The sequence below is a fragment of the Malus sylvestris genome, chromosome 12 (assembly GCF_916048215.2).
Source record: "Malus sylvestris chromosome 12, drMalSylv7.2, whole genome shotgun sequence".
NCBI classification, from domain to species: domain Eukaryota; kingdom Viridiplantae; phylum Streptophyta; class Magnoliopsida; order Rosales; family Rosaceae; genus Malus; species Malus sylvestris.
In genome coordinates this window covers 29,134,202-29,154,189 of record NC_062271.1, presented here as the reverse complement: position 1 = coordinate 29,154,189, position 19,988 = coordinate 29,134,202, and the positions used below count along the sequence as shown (strand labels likewise).

At 37.0% G+C, this 19,988-nt stretch overlaps 4 protein-coding genes across 8 annotated transcripts; 2 read left to right on the top strand and 2 right to left on the bottom strand.

The window, feature by feature from the left end:
* Positions 1-2,306: 2,306 nt before the first annotated feature.
* Positions 2,307-4,715, top strand: LOC126594166 (nuclear transcription factor Y subunit C-3-like). Its single transcript, XM_050260380.1, has 3 exons — positions 2,307-2,452; positions 2,681-2,738; positions 3,628-4,715. Exon 3 carries the CDS (start codon positions 3,653-3,655, stop codon positions 4,439-4,441), a length of 789 nt encoding a protein of 262 aa, XP_050116337.1. The 5' UTR covers positions 2,307-2,452; positions 2,681-2,738; positions 3,628-3,652; the 3' UTR covers positions 4,442-4,715.
* Positions 4,716-6,380: 1,665 nt separating this feature from the next.
* Positions 6,381-13,420, top strand: LOC126593942 (alpha-crystallin domain-containing protein 22.3-like). 5 transcript variants are annotated; one of them, XM_050260120.1, is made up of 6 exons: positions 6,381-6,520; positions 9,144-9,520; positions 10,301-10,853; positions 11,200-11,226; positions 11,664-11,730; positions 13,115-13,420. In XM_050260120.1, the coding sequence occupies exons 1-3, from the start codon at positions 6,498-6,500 to the stop codon at positions 10,537-10,539; spliced, it is 639 nt and encodes a 212-aa protein (XP_050116077.1). In that variant the 5' UTR covers positions 6,381-6,497; the 3' UTR covers positions 10,540-10,853; positions 11,200-11,226; positions 11,664-11,730; positions 13,115-13,420. The 5 variants fall into 5 exon arrangements, with proteins under 5 accessions (XP_050116077.1, XP_050116074.1, XP_050116076.1 ...); XM_050260117.1 differs by lacking the exon at positions 11,200-11,226; XM_050260119.1 differs by lacking the exon at positions 11,200-11,226 and having other exon boundaries at positions 11,548-11,730.
* Positions 13,421-14,355: 935 nt separating this feature from the next.
* LOC126591909 (putative pentatricopeptide repeat-containing protein At3g05240) lies at positions 14,356-16,787 on the bottom strand. The gene is made up of 2 exons (XM_050257619.1): positions 15,000-16,787; positions 14,356-14,892 (listed from the first exon to the last, which is right to left on the bottom strand). The coding sequence occupies exon 1, from the start codon at positions 16,762-16,764 to the stop codon at positions 15,067-15,069; it is 1,698 nt and encodes a 565-aa protein (XP_050113576.1). The 5' UTR covers positions 16,765-16,787; the 3' UTR covers positions 14,356-14,892; positions 15,000-15,066.
* Positions 16,788-16,923: 136 nt separating this feature from the next.
* Positions 16,924-17,882, bottom strand: LOC126591911 (uncharacterized). The gene has a single exon (XM_050257621.1). It carries the CDS (start codon positions 17,767-17,769, stop codon positions 17,062-17,064), a length of 708 nt encoding a protein of 235 aa, XP_050113578.1. The 5' UTR covers positions 17,770-17,882; the 3' UTR covers positions 16,924-17,061.
* Positions 17,883-19,988: the final 2,106 nt, after the last annotated feature.

The window sequence follows — 19,988 nt, the reverse complement described above, 5'->3', positions numbered from 1 at the left end:
CTGAATTTCCGTTAATTTACAGAGTTAGGATGGAGGGACTAATTCTCCACATTGACAAAATTCTATGATGTAAATTAACGGAAATTTAGTTCATGGATCAAATATAAACTAAGGTGTAAGTTCAGGGGCCCATTCTATAGTCAAACTGAAAGATATAAAGTACTTTTTTTTCCTTTTCTTTTTCTTTTTTGTACTACAACTACTTTTTCTTTTTATCCTCCATGTGTTACGAAAAATAAAAGCAAATTACAGTTGTTATCTTAGAAAAAAGAAAAGAAAACCCATCAAATATAAAAGTTGTAAAGCATGCTTTTGCAAGGCCATGAATAAAAATTGAAATACATTTTCGAAAAATAGCTAGTTTCAAACCAACATTCCTCACTTGTTTGGGATGTCAAACTCAATTAAATTATGTTAGTTTTTGTTATATCAAACATAAGTTGCTAATTAGCAACTTTAAAGTTGGTGTACACTAAAGAAAATAAAATAAGATTCGGTCACATGAACCAGCTCCACAACTTGTGCAACGAGTAAATCAAAACTCGCAAAGCTATTGAGATGACCAACTAATGTTTAAGTTTACAGCTCGTCCCACGATAACAAACTTCATTTATCGCCCATAGCCGTTTGTAGAGGAGTCGAATATGGTTCACCAAGATTCCACCCCAATTAACCCATCAGAGTTGTAATTAAATAAATTGAATGATAGCAATAAGATTCACATTAATGGTAAAAAAAGATTGAATTTTTAAGAGCCTATTTGGTATCCTATTTGAAATTTTTTATCATTTCTCAAAACATTTCTTAAGAACATTTCCTGAAAACAATTTTCTTTAAAACTAAAAAACTTGATTGGTTTGCGATTTAAAAATTTTAAATCTTATGACTTAAACTTGATTGGATTGGAGGAGAGACGAAAAAGGTAAAAAAAAAAAAAGAGAAAGAAAGAAGAAAATAGAGAGATAGATTTAGAGTGAGAGGGGAGGAAGGAGAAAAAAGAAATGAGTGAGTTTAAGTTTAAAAACTTTAAAAACTCTAAAAACTCTAAAAACTCATTTTTTATGTTTTTAAAGAATAAACTATATTTTTGAGTTAGTCTTGAACTCAGTTTTTTAAAATAGTCATACCAAACAAGTTTTTAAGGCCTAAAACTTGAAAAAAAAAATTTGAGTTAAAAAAATTAGATTCAAGTATAGTACCAAACAGGCCATAAGTGATTCTTCGGTTTGCAAAATGGGTTGATAACGAAATTCTACATGCTCGTCCTCGACAAACGAGAATGGAAGACTTTTATTCCAGTGTTTAGAAACACTGGAAAGTAAAAACTCGGAGAACTCAAACAATTATTCAAGTAGTAAGAGAGATTAGAAATTTAAGTTTAACTTATGCAAATTCTTGTAGAAATTTAGTTTAACGTACGCAAATTCTTGTACGAAAAAAAATCAAAATGACAACTAATATAATACTCAAGACTAATCCAAATTCTTTCCCTTCTTTCCAGATTGTTAAGATAACATTCCAATTTAATTTTTAGGAAAAAAAATCAAAATGACAACTAATATAATACTCAAGACTAATCCAAATTCTTTCCCTTCTTTCCAGATTGTTAAGATAACATTCCAATTTAATTATTTCCTATCCCTAAAAATAAATTAAGAGTAAAATTAAGAATCTATAGATCTGGTGACAATCACAATTCTAAATAAGTGAGCTGAGATTCTCTCTGGATCTTTGTATTCAGTGACCAAGAATTCGGAGATCCGAGCATTTGAAAAGAGAGAAAGAAAGATTCGGATCCTTGGTTTTGTGGGGTAGGGTAGTGAAATGGACTAATGAGGATTGCATAATTTAAAAAGAAAACTAATGAAAATAGTTTGAAAACTTTGAATTTTAATCAAAATGACAAAAATGTGTTGTATGTGAATAGTATCAGGAGTGACTTTTTAGAGTAAAAATGTCCTTAACGTTAAAAATGAACAGTACCAGAAGCGTTTCGTTAAGACTCCATAATTTAAAATGAGTGGTTTGACTCTCCCGATCCATCAACTTTTGACACAGAGACCATATAAGAATTTCAAGAGATCAAATCTTCTGCATCCAAAATGGACATCTGTGTGACCTCAATCATTAACTGACATATATTTATAAACTTCACTTTTCTTAATTTTATTATTATATGTGTTAATCAATAATTAAAATTATAATGAGGTCACATCCATTTTAGTTACGAATGATTTGATTTCAGAATTCCAAATAAGTAGAACGAACATCGCCACGTATCATCGGAAGACTCGGAACCATAGACCATTTACCCCTAATAGTAAAATGCCAACTTCCACCAAGGGCAAAACCGTCAAACAGAAAACCAAACTCCCATAAAAGTTCAATATGTTCTGACAAATCTAAGTCAGAATCCAACACTCCCTCGCAGCTTTTGTTCTTTCTTTTTTAGGTTTGTCTTCTAAAAACATCATTAATCTTTACGAAAAAAAAAACTATAAAAAAACTATAATCCAATGTGGTTGCAAACCCAAGAACCTCCCAGAAATCCTGGATCTTTCTTCGTACGATTAATTTCCCAAAACGGAAAAAAATATATAAAAAATTCAGACTTTCTTCTCATTGCCCAGATGGATGTTTCCGAGTCGCTTTTTTTCTGAAGATTTTTTTTTTTTTCCAGGTATTCGTTAATCTCGAATCCTGCGTAGTAGCAGCGCCCACCACCTGTTTGATAAAAGGTACCAGAGAAACGCGCACACGCCCACACACACGGTTTTCTGGGTTTTTTTTTTTATATTTCTGCGTTTATGTGTGTAAGCGTGTGGGTGGTGGGTTTGATCTTAGATTGCCAAATGGGCGATCTTTGCTCTTTTCCCATGTAACATTTTTGTTTTTCGGATGTGAGTTTTGAATTTTCGGTTGTTTTTGGTATCTGTCAGAGATCGAATTTTGGATTTTGTTGTCGGGTTTGATTCTGTTTTGCATGATTTTTGTTGGTTGAAACTGTTTTTGGCTTAATTGCATGATCGTATCTCAAGCGTTTCGACCTCGAATTATTGCTTTCATGGAATTTTATGCGCATTTTCTTAGTTTTTCTAACTCTTTTTTCTCTAAAACATAATTTTAATTAAGCTGGTGGTGGTAGAATGATTTCTGCAGAATAGAGAATCAAATTATCAAAAATTGTCTTTTGTGAGGTGGGTACTATTTTGAGTGGCAACCAGGTGGCGGGATGCGAATCTCGTTGATTTTCTGTAGATGTTTAGTTGTAAGATAGCATTTAGGGACCCTTCATGCGGTGAATTGATAAGTTTTTCTGCAGGAAGGCTATGCCTGCTTAGTCTAACTGAGCGCAATGACATTCTATGATTCATACAGCCGATCCTATTTAGTGGGATGAGGCTTTGTTGTTGTTTTAGTATTCTTAATATTTGGTTGTCTAAAGAGGAAAAACGAAAAACGAGAGAACAAACTGTTTAGATTTATCTGCAACGTAGCACAAGATGGATCGGTCGGAATTAACCATTCATTGTGTGTGAAAAGGAGATCCCTTGGTATTTTAGGAATGCATATAGTAACTATTAGGTTTCTAAAGCAGACACCTTTTCCGTTCTCTGTTTCAATCAGGGCCGAGTTGCAGAATTCAACCAGGATGGATCCGCAAGGGCATAACCAACCCCAATCTATGGGGATGGTAGGTAGTGGAGCTCAGTTGACTTACGGTTCTAACCCTTATCAGCATAATCAAATGGTTGGGAGCCCAAATCCGGGGTCAGTTTCCGCAACAGTGGGAGCTATGCAATCTGCTAGCCAATCACCTGGAGCTCAGCTTGCGCAGCACCAGCTTGCTTATCAGCATATCCACCAGCAGCAGCAGCAACAACTTCAGCAGCAGCTGCAAACTTTCTGGGCAAACCAGTATCAAGAAATCGACAAGGTCACCGATTTCAAGAACCATAGCCTTCCCTTGGCAAGGATCAAGAAGATTATGAAGGCCGATGAGGATGTGAGAATGATATCAGCCGAGGCACCTGTGATATTTGCCAGGGCATGTGAAATGTTCATATTGGAATTGACATTGAGGTCTTGGAATCACACGGAAGAGAACAAGCGGAGGACACTCCAGAAGAATGACATTGCAGCTGCAATCACAAGGACTGATATCTTTGATTTCTTGGTAGACATTGTCCCAAGGGAGGATCTGAAAGATGAAGTCCTCGGGTCAATTCCAAGGGGTACAGTTTCTGTTGGGGGGCCTGCCGATGCACTTCCATACTGCTATATGCCGCCTCAGCACGCACCTCAGGTGGGGGCTCCCGGAATGATGATGGGTAAGCCTATGATGGATCCGTCTATGTATGCTCAGCAGTCTAACCCCTACATGACTCAGCCAATGTGGCAGCAGGCTCCAGACCAGCAGCAGTCGCCATCAGATCATTAGTGGGCGCAACATGGAAGCGGAAACCTGTAAGTTCCTTCGTTTTTGTTCTCCAGGCTTGTGACTGAAAGCTGAGAAAAAAGCAAAGTGGTGATCTTAACGTGTTCAAACTCTGGGAGGTTTTGTAATTATAATGCAATTTCTTACCTTTATGCTTAACATCTGGTATCTGTCTCGTAGATTCTTCGCTGTAAAACAATATTGTTGACGATGATGCAGTTGTGAACTGATTTTTCTCTACCCTTTTACAGTAAAAAAAGAATGACCATGACTAGCATATATGCTGTTTTCGACGATTTAGCTAGTATTTGTTGACATCCCCCCTCCTCCGACCCTTGCAAAGGGGGTGCCTTGTTGGCTCGAAGTCGTCCTTTATCATTTATCATACATTTCTTGTGATGTGATAAGATCCTGAAGGGTGTAATGGAACTTCTGGTTTCATTTGTTGACTATTTTTGCGTACTTGGGCAGTTGAATTTACCCTTTTGTTCATAAATTTGAATCCCCATTTGCGAAAAATATGTTTCAATTGATTCAGTTGCAGTTCAGATAGAGGTACTCCACATGGTTTTGATTAAAATCACTCTGGGAAACCTCCAGTGGAGGAGGAAAACGTAGCTATATCAGTTTCATACCCCCTCCTTTTCTCTGCAGAGAGAGAGAAACGGAGGAGGTATGAAACCTGTGACATGGAAGTTTTTCTTGTAAAGAAGACATTTTAAATATCCCGTGCTGTAAATAAATGGTGTTTTATGTTCAGGTAGGGATAGTAGGCGGCAATAGCAATTCAAGAAAAGCAATAGGGGTGTGTGGGTGTGCTATCCACACACCCCATTTTACTTCTCACCCACCCCTTGATAATTATGTCCATTGATCTTCTTCAATTCATCCGATCCGACGGTCGAAAATTAAAAAGGTGTGTGAGAAGTAAAATTAGGTGTGTGGATATCACAATCCAAAGCAATGAGGATCCACACACCCCAAAGCAATAAGGTGTAATTTTTTATGTCTATTCGAAACACCTCACTCGTATTATAACTCGGACTAGCATTCGAGTCACGTGTTATTTGATTTTACTCATATTATAACTCGGGTAATGATCATCACGCGACAATGTTAAGGTTCACAAAAATTTATGCGAGTGAAACATTTTCAACTGTAAGGTTGTAATAAGAAGAGTAGATGAGTAAGAAGCATTCAATGATATCCATGGTTTGTGAAAACATATATATGTACCAGTAAACCAATAAATTTGTACAATTATTCAACGACAAGGAAGTAACTAACCCTTTTAGCGAAGGTTAGTTGAGTTCGTAAGGATTGTTCTCTACGTTGAATCAAGGCCTTTGAGTCTTGCAGCTGGCAATCTCTTTTGATTTGTCGATTTGTAAAAATAAAAAAAAGGGCTAAAAACCACTATGTAAGTCTTCAAAAAGCTTTAATGGATAATTTGCATCGAAATGTGAGTTCAGATAAAATTTTTGGTTTAGACTTTATTGATAACAACAAAGATATTAATGAGAGTCTTTTTTCAACGCATGAGTGATACTAACTCGATACAAACTCGACGAATGATTTGTATGGTATTAAGAAAGATTATTGTTACTAAGCACACTTAAATGCAAGTCTAAATATCATAAATTAATCAAAACACTTGGAAACAGCCTTGCTGCAACGGAAAAGTTACTCTTTGTAATTAAGGATTTAAGCTGCGTAAAATAGACGTTTCTTATTCCGATCCTCACAAAGCGGGAAGCCTTGTTGACTTGGTGTCGTCCTGTAAATACACTTGGAAATATTTATGGTTGTAACATGCTTGTTACTAAAAAAAAATCATTTAATATAATATTACGATGTCTGCAATTTACACGTACCCCCTAAAAAACAACAGTTTTTTGTTTACGGTGCACCTCTTTGCACCCGATTACCCTAGCCTATATAAAGCACCTCATTTTCTTTAGTCCGAGTAGCACCTCACTCTCAGCTTAAGCGCAGGAAGCGGCAGAGACCCGAAGAACCTCCCCGTTGCGACGCCGTGCAAATCTCCTACCTCTCTCCAATGGCTTCCCCACCGCCGTCTTGGTATACTAACACACATCTCCTTTCACAGATACATAAAGTTTATGTATTTATATCTCTGGACATATCAATTTTACACATATAAAGTCGAATTTTTGCACAGCAATTTTCAGTTAATTTTATACATTTTTTTGGGGCTCAGATCGGCAATTGCATGTATGATTTTTCACGCACACATATGCACATATGTATATAAGTGTATCTATATGTCTGTGTGTGTGTATCTACAGAATTGCTTGTTATATATTTGCATGTTGGTGCTGAATTTCTTGTAGTCTTTGCATAAAATGCTTTTATGTACTTGAAATCGATAACGGTCTGTGTTTGGAATTGTTCCAGTTTCTGTATGTGTAAAGGAATTTTTTTCTTTCAGGAAATTAGTTGTTATGAGTGTGACTTTATTGAAAAGGAATAAGAAAAGATAAATACTTTGGGAGTTTTGTGGATTAAATTGATGATGAGGAGTAAGGAGTTGTTTGGTGGGTAGATTTCTGAAACTGTTCCTTCGATAAGCATGTGTATTAGGCTAGAACAGCATGTTTTTGAGGAATGCTAGGGGTCGTCGCAGTTCAAATGTGATTTTAATGGGAGATCATGTTTCTGAAACTGAAAATGAAATATATGAGATATTGGTTTTAGGTCATGGTCATCAGTTAAGGAAACGTGTTTCTTCCTAAAAATGTTCAACGTGTCATGCAATACGAAGTGGCACCCTGTATGCAATATGCATTTCCCGCGCTATTTCAAAATGTTCCTATTTTCGGAAAGAAAAAACCATTTTGCGCAAATGGGGTCACAGAAGTTTGATTAGTTCTTTATATTTTTCTGAAGTGTTTATTGTAGAATGAGTATGATTGATATGGAAACGAAGCTTTCCAATAGATTTGTGTCATTTAGGAAATTAGGAGAATTGAACAAATAGATTAGCCTATTTATTATCATTTGCGTTCCAATAGATTTGTGTACCCTATGATATTTGGACATTTCCAATTAGGTTATGTCGAGTGAATCATAAAACATTCAGCAAGGTTAGATCCCCGGTAAAGTTAAACATAAGGGAGAAAAAGGGATGAATCATGCTAGTTGTGATACTGAGAAAACAAGTATTTTGGGAAAAAAATATCCCACAAAGAACTTGTAATAGGAAAAACACAAAAAAGGGATAACAAAATATAACAAGAATTTTAGAAAATGAAGAAAGGAACAAACCACGGGAAGACAATACTAAGTTTAGCAAGGGTATCTGTGTTTGCTTCTTTAGGCAATGGTGGTACATGATGTATATACATATACACAGATACATATCCTCAGGATTTAATGATAATGTGTTCTTTATGCGTCTTACTTCACTAAAGTATGGTTTGAACTTAAGTGTAAAAGAGTGCTGATTACTTATACATATAATATCTAAGTGTATGCGTTGAATTTCTTTTCCAAGTGTAGGAATAGTCCAAGAAAAATTGCGTTATGTCTGTCGGTTTGAGTCAGCACGAGCCCAGTAAGGCCACCGGGCAAAGTATGATACTTTAAATAGGGCCCAAAATTAGATCCAAGTTACATATGTACTTTGGAAGGATGTTTTTTAAGTGTTGTACTAAAAGATCCAGCCCAATCTTCATATGCCCTTGTTTATTTAAGAGAAACCGGAAAACCTAATTGCCTAAATTTCTTCCTCTCCTTCTAGTTTGCTCTGGTTCTCCCTTTGTTTTTGCCAAAATGCCGTTTAGGTTTGTTCTTTCTTCGATTTACTCTTGATCTTCCCTATTCTTATTGTGCTTTGATTTCTGCCCATTTCTTTGACTGATGTTTCTCTTCTGTTTGTTTTTTTAGTTGTTTTTTTTTTAAATTTTATTTTATTGATGATAGATTCTATATCTCAGTCAACTGTATTTTAAAGAGAATGTTTTTATTTTATGTTAGTTAATTCTTTCAAGAGAATTGGGTATATAGGATGAGACTTTTGTTTCTTGTATCTGTCTTTCTTTTTTGGATGATGGGTACTGTAAGTGCCGCCTCTTGAACATGGGAAATGATTGGGGGGTTTTTGTCATGGATTTTAGGGTATTTCATGTTTATGGTGTTGCTATATTTTGAAGTGTGTAGCTTCCAATATCCCGATGATTTTTTTTTGCATTCCCACCTATTGTGGTTGAATGGAAAAAAAAATCATGAACTCACCAAATTATGTGTATTTTTTTATAAATTTTTTTAAGTCTGAATGCTTGCAACTAAACAATATTGTTTGCACCTTATAACTTGGTGATAAAAGATTTTTTATTATTTTTTATTTTTTATGCCAATGTAATATGAGGACCACATTTCATTCTCAGGACCCTAAATGCCAGTGGCTTACCCTGGTTCGAGTGCTTTTTGTGATTACACCTGATAATATATAATAGTTAAATATAAAACTCACTTTTTGAAAGCTGCAATTAGAAAATAATCATTTATCACATTCCTTTGGAAAGTGAGTAGAAATATATGTACTTCTCTTGTATATGTCTGTATGTGACTAATATCTATTATTTTATTATGGAGTTGCTTAATGCCTGAAAATGCAACTTGTCTAATAGACTTTATTGCACCCTATTTGCCTGCTGTGATAAACTTTGAGGTATTCTTGTAGGTTTGCGGGAACAAGTAAGACTAATGAACCAGATCAATCAGATCCTCAACAACCAAAGTTTGATCCTACACAACCCATATTATTACATCCAACACCTCTCAGAAGTGAGCCTTATATTCCGCCTACAATGGATTTATCGGAAACTACAGACTTTGATGCAGAAGAACAGATGCAGCAAGTTATGATAGTTCTACCAACTCAGTCAACAATAGAAGAGAAGAATAAGATTTTGGAAACCAATGAGTCAACGATTATTTTGACTGGAGCTGCTGCTGCATTGGCACAAGGGGGACCAACAGTAGGATCAGTTGATATTGGCGAGAACGAAGACTCATACTTATTCCGTGTCTCTATACCAGGGGCTTTGAAGGAAGATAGTGAGTATGATCACCTTGCGTCAGTTTGTTAAATACTTGATTGTTATTGTTATACGTTCTTATAACTTATTATTCCTTTTTGTTAATTGGATGCACTATGAATGGAGACCCTTGTTCGTTGACTTAGCATTCTTTATCTCATATAATAATGGTTGATTGCTTGAATGCTTGTAGCATATTAGGCTAAGTATATACATCTTTGACAAAGGCGTGATTATCAGTCAAAAGTTAATTTGTTCAACATTAGTCATGCATGTGTAACTAAGCAGGGCATATCTCCAAGATTTTATTTAGTGAAAAAGAGTAAGATTCTCCATTTTTATACCGCATAACATTTTGACACCAAGCATCTCCAATTGCATCTTAGCCTTCGACCCATCTTCTAGCTTTATTTTCCTTGTGTCTTCTATGATTATCTTTAGCAACAGTGTGAAAGAAGTAAGTGTTCTTATCACCTTACTGGATTAAAGTGATTGATTGGTGATAGAGTAGAGGTCGAGTGAGGCATGGTGTTTGAAATCAGTTCACCACCATATGGTGTTGTGAGGTCACCTTAAGAATGCCCTAAGCTATTCAGGTTAGTAGGGCACAACATACACACAACAAAAACATTAGTCAAGCATGTTGACATTTTTGTATGTTTCTATAATGTGTTCCTATTAGACTTTGAATAACTGGGTTATCTGTTTATCATGAAGCTGGGTTATCTATTTGTCTCAACATGTCTTGATACTTATTATCATGCTTAATGAACCACATCTCTTGTCTTTGCCAATGCAGAATTTAGTTGTAATGTTGATCCTGATGGGAAAGTATTAGTACAAGGAGTAACTACGACAGGAGGGAAAATCGTATGCAGGGATTTTCATGTCTTTAAGATGAAGACACAAAATCTGTGCCCACCAGGTCACTTCTCTGTCTCGATCCAGCTTCCTGGTCCAGTTGAAAGCGAGAAAAAAATTGTCTCTCTCGAGAATGAGGGGATTTTGGAGGGCATTGTGAAGAAAAAATTACCATAAATATTCTGCTTTGAGGAGCTTGTATGCTTTCTTATGATGAAGAGGTCTGAATTGAATGGAGAAGACTCCATATGTTAGGACTTAAGATGTAGACAATAAATAATTGCCTCTGTTAAGCGGAGGATGAGGCCTTGGATACGAGCTAGAGGTGATATACAGTACGCTTGCTGGAGCCCAACTAATAGTGAACTGGGGCTTTGCTAAGCTGTTTATATGCACTCATTTTAAGACTGGAAGCTGTGTTCATGGGTGGACTATGTTTTATTTTCGTTGAAAGTTCTCTCTACCAAGACCAGTTCATGGTGAAACAGCTGGTAGTTATCTTGAGACTTGCAAGATACTTAGCTTTGTTTATTTTGTGGAAAATTGGTCTCTTATGGATTTATATTTTTATGAAGAGTACTTTTGGAAAAAATTATATATCGTTTGAGTTTACTAAAAGCGCTTTTGATGAAATTGCTTTTGGAATGCAAGAAGCACATAACTGGTGTTTCTTCCAATTGCACTCCAAGTGCTTTTGGAACCCAAAAGCACTTTCACCAAAAGTGTTTCCAGTTATTTTAAAAGCACTTCCAAATGTGTGTATATGTTTTGGGTGGGTGGGTGGGGTTGACCGTAAGGGGCTGACATTGGTAGTGGTGCTTTGGTTGTGATTAACAGCTTGCTGGTCGGAACACCAAACTGCAGGTTTGAACTTTGAAACCCAAATTCAGACCGTTTATAAGTTTGTTTTCTTTTCTTTACCAGCCTCTTGGATATCTGAATGAGTGGGCAAGTGTTTTGTTGTATTGACCAAAAGATTTTTTAAAACTTCCTCATGCATCCGTGTCCTGTGAAGGTTAAGACCTACAACCTTAGCGTCTTCAAAAATTTTCTGGTTCATTCCCAGTTCACATTTTTTTTAGATTCTCTGATGAGAATTTGTGGCATCTCTTACTGAGAGTCCTGCTTTCACTACTGTACTTCCCCTGACTGCTACTGTTTTGCATTCTTAATTTGGCTCTACAGGTTCCTGCATTCTTAATTTTTCATTTTTAGAGGTTACTCTGCCAAACTTCTGCCAGCAAATTCTTGGTTTGTCTCACACAAGATAAACTGACACGTAAACTTTTCGATATTCACAGTTAATGGTTGAAGCAATTTTGGCATCATAAAGTTTGCTTGCCATCTGGAATCGCATAATTTGTAGAGGTATTACTTTCCTGACTGTCTTTTATTGTATGCAGTTATTTTCTTCCCAAGTTAGTAGATTGTGAATTGTATAGAATAGAATCTATAGATATGGTAAGCCAGTTTTCTTCCTCTGTTAAGGTTTTAATTATTGCTTAGTACTTGGAAAATCATCTAATGGTTGTCTTACTATTTCATCCTTTACCATATCTTACAAAATACAATAATGTCATTTGTACTGCGTTTATCGACTCCGTAACTGACCACCCTTCTAATAGAGGTGGGCCCACAAACATGTTTGGCCACCCTCTGTTAGAAGGTTGGTCAGCAACGGGGTCAATAAATGTGGTGTAAATAGCAGCACTCTGCTTAGTATTTTATAGATGTCTAAATTCTTCCGTCACTGTTATGGTATAGACATAAAAGTTAAAAGGTCATTGGTGAAATATGCGCTTAGTGCAACTAGAAAAGGTTTTTTTTTTATAATTTATAATTATATACAGGTATAAATATAAATAGAATGTTTAGCATTTCATTTTTGGTGTCTTCAATTTTTTGCCCAATTTTCATATTTTCTATGATTGGTACGGTTGAATGATATGATTCAATGTTTATTTTGGTTGGAGCTAATAGATGATTGCTTCTTTGTCATACCAATTATTCATATAAGCTGACAATGCATCTTTATGTTCAAGCAATAACACATATATCATTGGAAGTCATTTTTTAAGTCTCAGATTGTCTTCTTCCCAAAAAAAAACCTCCTTAATATGTAAATATGTCGTCGCCTGCCTGTAGAGATGTTTTTCTTTACGAGTAAAAGAGTTTTTTGTTGTAGTTGTGTTAGACTGTTGGATTTGGTCACTCCATCTTTCAATGGGGAATGTAGTGAAGCCAAACCTATTCGTATGTTGGATGTTCTCTACATGAATGCAAAGCACAGGTACAAAGTGCATCTCGTTCATGTTAGGAAGATAGATGAGTCCAGATTTGTGTTGCTTGAGGATTTTTAAAGGCCTTGTTTGGTGGGCCGGATGAGGGCATGAATCCTGTTCGTTGTTTGCTGGAGTTAAGTGTAGCACGAATCGGATTTGAATCTTGGATTTATATTCCAAATAAGTGGGATTCTGTAACCCAACCTTAGACATGGGTTTCCACGCCGGTACCCAAACCCCAATCCAAGCCAGCCCACTGAACATGCTACTAAATGGGTAGGTGGGTGTAGGTAACGCTCTTCCCATGTGTGCACTGCATGTTTTCCGCGTGCGCGCTGCTGCGTGGTCTGATTAAGTCTATAAGTACTGCCAGTAGTTGCATCCCCAAAACATATCTGTTAGTCATTTGTAGGTAGAAATCAAAATTATCCAAGGTCCATTGTACCAATCTCTGTTTTTGTGTCTTGCAGTCATGATTTCGGGAGAAGGTGCCGGTGAAGGTGATGTTGAAGATGAGGACGATGGACATGAAGCGAATCCATGATGGATTACAGTAAAAAATTTCGAACATCTCAAAATGCAGATGTTTGAAAGTCGGATCCATGAGCAAAATTACCAGAATATATTCATTTCCCTTTGTATCGGTGTAAACACCGAATTATGATCTGAAAAATGAAGAAAAGAGGTATAAACTTTCTTCTTCAATTTGTTTGAGTTTCTTGAGCATTGTGTTGGAAGACTCTTATTTGCTTTTGTCGAAGTGATTTTGTTACAGAGGTTGGATGTGTTAAAAGACTTGAAACATTCCTCAAAATCCCCCAGAATTCATAACTTTTTAAAAGGAAGACTAATGAAAAGGTTTGAAAATTTTGAGTTTTAACGATAATGACAAAATAAAGGATAAAGTGAATAGTATTAGGATTGATATTTTAGTGTAAAAATGTGATTTTTCGTTAGAGTAAACAGTACTGGGAGCTTTTCGTTAAAGTTCCTCTTTTTAAATCCTTGAAAATTAAATCTTTGATTGAATACATTTGGATTTTCATGAACTTTATAAACTCCTTTAAAGTCCTTATCATTCTCGCCTTTGGACTTCGTAACCGCATTTAAAATCCTGATTAAATTACTCCTGGACACCCTCCTCAGACAAATCACAAATTGATGTGTGTGTAGACAAATTACAATTTGACATGTATGAGGACTAATTACACATCATTTCTTCTATCAGCCATTCTACTTTGCAGACAAATTATAGTTTGATGTGTAAAAAAGAATTTTTCTTTTTTACCCATAACATAGCTCTATAAGGTATGGGTCGCCACAAATTGAAGGACGCAAGCAACATGTGCATTGTTTAGTTGGGACGGAATTTATTATAAATAGTCGATACAAATACTTGAGACTTTGAACTTCTCCTTTCAATCTCTTTGTTTACGAAATTCTATTATGCTTCGGGAATTGTTCTAAAAATCTTTGCCTAACGTCATCTAGGCCCTGCTTAGGCGCTAGGCAGCTGGTCACCACTTTGATTAATTAGTACCTAGGCGCTTGAAAATTAAGAAATGGCGTCTAGGTAGGATCCTCTAAGCACCTGCCTAGGCTGCATCCTCACTTTGACAGAAAATAAATAATTTTCATTTTGCATTTAATTTTTTCAATAAGTTGTAGACTTAAATACTAGAATAAATATTCATTATATGCTTGTTGCTCATGTTTTCAATATACTCTAATACTTTATAATCTATACGTCATTCTATTTTGCAATTTATCTGTATAAGTAAACATTTATTTATATGTTATATAATAAATTTAATTAATATTAAAAAACCACATTGGCCCCGCTCCAAGACGCCGCCTAGGTGCTAGACCCCTGCTCGTCGTCCGACTAGCACCTTTTAGAACCTTGGCTCCAGGTATCCTATACTTTGAGGTTTTTTGTCGTTGGAGTCATTTTTATCCTCAATCAAAAATCTAACAGCTAAAAACTCCGAAGTATAGGATACCTCCAAGAATACAAAAAAATCCTGAGACCTTCAGCACTTCTTCAACCACTTGCTCTGATGTTTTAGTTGGTTACTATTGTGAACATTCTTCAGGGCTTTTGCTGGCAGTGGTCTCATTCTTCCATTGCAAACTTCAGGTTGCCACAGTTATGGGAATGGAAGGTCTTCCCATTCGCACAACCGTGACAACCTGCAGTTTGCACTGCAAGTAACTTCGATCTGATCCTCTTCGGTACAGCTTACTCCTGATAATTTTTCTGAATTATTATCGAGATTTTCCGGAGGATTTCGAAGTATTGGGATTGAAATATTTGTTTCAGTTGAACACAAATGACCAAGGCTTTGGACATACCTGCTCTTTTGAGATTATGACAGGCAGAACATACACATATATCTCATCTGGGAATGTTTTAGTACACTTACGAACTTAACAACTCCATTTCGACCGAACTATGCCCGAGATTTTTGGCAATATTCCTGTTTTTCATCAGTTCTCTAACCCGATTTACCTCCTGCCATCGACCAGCCCTAGCGTATATATTGGACAGCGGAACATAAACTCCACTGCCATGAGGTTCCATCTCTATTATGTATCTTCTCACTTGGTCAGCTAGATCAACATTTTCATGTATCTCGCAGCCGTTCAAGAGAGCTCCCCAGACAGCAACATTGGGTTGGATCGGCATCTCTTCCAGCAGTCTCATCGCCTCATCAAAGTGGCCTGCTCGACTCAGAAGATCAACCATGCAGCAATAATGATCCGCAGTCGGCTTTATGCCGTAAAGATTTACCATTGAGGCAAAATGTCTCTGACCCTCCTCTACAAGACCGATATGGCTACATGCCGATAAAACCCCAATGTAAGTGATCTGGTCTGGAATAACACTAGCATCCTCTTGCATTTTTCTAAATGTATGTAGCGCTTCCATACCGTGTCCATGCGTAGCTAAACAGATAATCATGCTAGTCCATGCCATCACATCTTTCTTCTGCAAGTTCTCGAAAATTCTTCGAGCACTTCCTGCATCTCCAATTTTAGCATACATGTCAACTAAGGCAGTCCCGATTGTAGTATCTTTGCCCATGCTAGTTTTCGATACATATGAATGAAGATTTCGTCCGAATGCCAAAGCCCCCAACTGCCCACAAGCACCTATTACGCCTAGAAAGGTGGTTTGGTCCGGAACAAAACCAGCAATCCGCATATCAGAAAAGAGATCGATTGCGTCCTCAGCCCGGCCATACTGATTATAAGCACTAATCATGGAATTCCAGGTAACCAAGTTTTTTTGAGCCATTTTGTTGAACAGATCCCTTGCAGTTCTCAAGCTGCCACATTTTGCATACATATCTAATAAGGCAGTTGCAAGAACTACATTAAAGTTAAAACTTGAACCGAAAGGATCAAACCCTTGTTGGCGAATACGACTGTGAACCAACTTTCCTGTACCAATATCCCTACTTCGAGCACAAGCGACTACAACATGCACCATGGTGATCTCATTAGGCTGTACATTGTGAAGTTCCATACTCTTGAACACCTTTATAGCCTCGATAGCCCGACTGTTATTAACAAACCCGGAAATCAAACTAGTCCAAGCAACTACATTCCACTTGGGAATAATATCAAACACCTTGAGTGCAGATTCCATATCTGCACAAGAAGCATACATTCTAAGCAAACAAGTAGAGCCATAGACCTCCAACCCATACCCAGTTTTCACAATGCAGTTATGAACACATTTTCCATAATGGTAATCAGCGATCACAGAACACGATTTAAGCACGAACGGGAAAGTAAAATTGTCGGGCAAGTAACCCCTTTGCAGCATTTCTCTGTACATAATCAAGGACGCAACCGGGTTCCCACTATTGGAGTAGCCTCTGATCATTGAGTTCCAGATGTAGACACTAGGCTGACTGATCTGCCGGAAAACTTTCTTCGCGTAACCGAGGTCTCTGGCCTCGGAATTGGTACAAAAATCAACAAGCCTACTTAACTGGATTACATTGTTAACAACTGAGGCGGTGATCATCAGCCCATGTATTTGTTTCAATTCACTCATGCTTCTGCATTTTTCCAAGAGTGAGAGAATGATTTTCTGGTGTTTCTTCATGAATCATGAGCTTTTTTATTCACATGGAAGAACTTGATGGACTGATCAAAAGAAGATCTTTGAACTTTGAAGCTCGAGACTAAAAATGAATTAGTAACACCACGTGACAGTACACGGTATATGACGCTACAAAAGTGACATAAAAGAAGTAAACATCACTTCACTGTAGAATGGAAGAATTAAAATTCATTGCAAAATTGGTAACATCTCATATTTCGTAGTGTTTGAGGAAAAAAAATTACAAGATTCCATAAAAAAAAATTAAAAAAAAAACCTGCTCTCTCTCTCTCTTGTCTCTCAGAATGCTCTTCTTCCACTTCTTCTTCTTCTTCTTGTTCTCCAAGTAACAGTTTCCATTGCGGGACAAAAAGCCCTAATCTTCAAACCCAATTTCTGCAATTCCTCTCTCTGAAACCCTAGACCCACCAAAACACCCCCAAAAAAGATTGCAAAAATGCCAATCTTGTCCCACCACTGAACCATAGCAACCCCAGAGAGCCCAAATCCCAATCCGTAGAAAAGCACATTGCTTTCAACATCTCCTCCAAACAACAATCCCAACGCACAAATCACCAGAACCCCATATAACAGAAACAGCAACAAGGACTTCCTCTTTCGTTTTCTTCCAAACCCATCGCCGCCGCCTCCGAACCCCTTCCAGATCCCCAGACCCCCTCCACTGCCGTCTCCGCTGCAGAATTCTTCAACAACCAGATCCAGCGGCTGAGGCAGTATCTTGAAGTTCGATACGATGGCCGGCACCAATTGGAGCAGCAATCTTGTTAATCTTTGAGACCCATTGCGGCGTTTGTTCTTCCTCGCACATAGAATTGGATTGTGGGTCTGGATTTGATGATAGAGTGAGAGTGGAATGGTAAAAATTGGAGATTTTGGAGCAAAGAGATTGCTTGGAAGCGAAGTTTTGGTTTTAACAAATGGGTAGGAGAAGCAAAGAGATTGCTTGGAGAGGACCGGTTGAAATTGGAAGTGAAGGATCTGCTGCATTTCTACTCCCTGCTCTCTGATCTCAAAGATGGAGAGGAAGAAGAAAAGATGACCGTTTGAACTTGAAGAACATTCTTATGTGGGATTTTTTTCACCAAATATAAAATAAAAATACAAGCTTAAGTGGGATTTATATATTTATATTTATATTTTATTTTCATCCCTTGTGATTCATCTAGTGTCATATGAAATTTCAATTTTGTTTTTAGGGTTGAGAATACCATATTTCCTAATTATAGGGAAAACAAAAATTGTATTAACTCTCTCCAAAAAAAAAAGTATTGTATTAAAATTATGGGTTGCATAATTACGACAATTCTCACACTAAATGAGAATAATGTGAGTGTGAGTTTAAATAAGACTAAAAATACATCAAAATCTTAAGTATAACGCAGTAAGATATACAAAAAGAGCTATACCAAATTCCAAAGTACAAAAAATCTCATGTTTTGGTGAAAAATGTTCGGCTAATGAACAATACCCTCCACAAGTTTTTTTCTCCCACCAACCAAGTTCAAATTCTTTTGACTTTGCCGTCCAAAGTTTACAAACTACAATAGGGTAGACAATTTGATTTATGAAATTGAGCGAATGCTCCAAAAATTCAGTCTGATTTGGGTGGAAATTGCCCTCAATGATTGATTCAAACTAAAGTGATGGTGATGGAGAAAAAAGTATTATGTTTCTTATTTTTTATTAGCTATAAAGTCGAAAAATGGGTCTTTGTAATGCTGTGTATAAGTGAAACTTTGAAACTGTTTGGGTTAAAACTTAAACCTTGGGCTCAGAAGGGAGTTGGCCCAACGAAGAGGAGGAAAGCCCGAAGTTCAGCCCAAGTCCCGAAGGCAGAAGAGGCCTTTCCCGACTAGGTGCATATCATTTGCACCACTTGCTCACCTGTCCAAGCGCCAAGTGGTATAGACCTGCCAGTTAATCAGCCCAAAAGTACTTTACAATGGCAGTACAAGTAAAAAGCTGATGAGTCACTACCCTTCAAGCTGCATTCGGGCAAGGTTACTGCTACAAGAAGACAAGCCGAGTTGTCTATAAAAGAAGAAAAAGAAGTCATGAATGAAGACACTCAAACAAACAAATACAAGCACAAACTCTGCTCAAATCAGATTTGCCTTCAAAACAAAGCTGTAGTCAGCCCAAGCCTTCATCCTTCTCGGGATAAACCTTTGTAATAGCTCTGCTACCTGGTCAAGAACCTGCTGTAGTATCGATTTCTTTCTGCAAACTCATCTTCCTACCCCTTTTCTAAAAAGTTCTCAACCCCCTTGATAAACTACAAAGATAGGAAGTTGCAAGACGATCAGCCTTGCCCAACCCCCTTTGTTTTTGTCTTTTCATTCACTAACCTAGCAATATGTTGTATACTACAAGTTGTATTCAAGTTATTTCTAGTAATATGGTTATTAAAAGACTCTCCCAGCGCTTAAATCCGATTTGAATATGTTTTCATAGTTCAAGCCATATCTAAGTTCTAAGCCCTCGAGCATGTAAGATTTGATCATCTAAAAGTCATTGGCTTCAAGGCATAAAAAAGAGCCTTATGTTGACTTAACCCATCCACGACAAGCTTTGATAAATAAGAAGTGCGAAGTTACTTGGGGCGCAAGTAATCGATCTATCACCTAGTTTTATTTATATTATATTATGATTACCATAGCACGTTGAGTATAGAATGAATCCTGATGGGAAGCCTCAAGGCCTATCTAAGGCCCTAGAAAGGCACCTATTTGGATTCATTCTGTCATTCGGGCTAGAACGTTGAATATAGAATGAATTCTGATGGGAAGCCTCAAGGCCTATATCTAAGGCCCTACAAAGGCACCTATTTGATTCATTCTGTCATTCGGGTTCAGGTAATCAGAAGTATAATGGTTATAAGATTTATATAACCAAGGAAACGAACCATATGTATATATTCAAATACTAAGTTAGTTATTAACGGGAAGCCTCAAAGCCTATACCTAAGGCCCCACAAAGGCACCTGTCATAACTAAAATAGTCTCTTGGATATATATACAATTAAAATTCAACATTCGTTCTACATCTGCCATGCTGAAGATGGCAGTGGCACGCCTAAGCACTTAAAAGTTAATCTTGATTGTGAGCCTCAAGGCCTACACCTAACCCCACACAGGCACCTTTCAAAGTTAACTTTGTCATTCTCTTTCAGCCTTGCCCGATCAGCCTTGCCCGAGAAGCTTTGC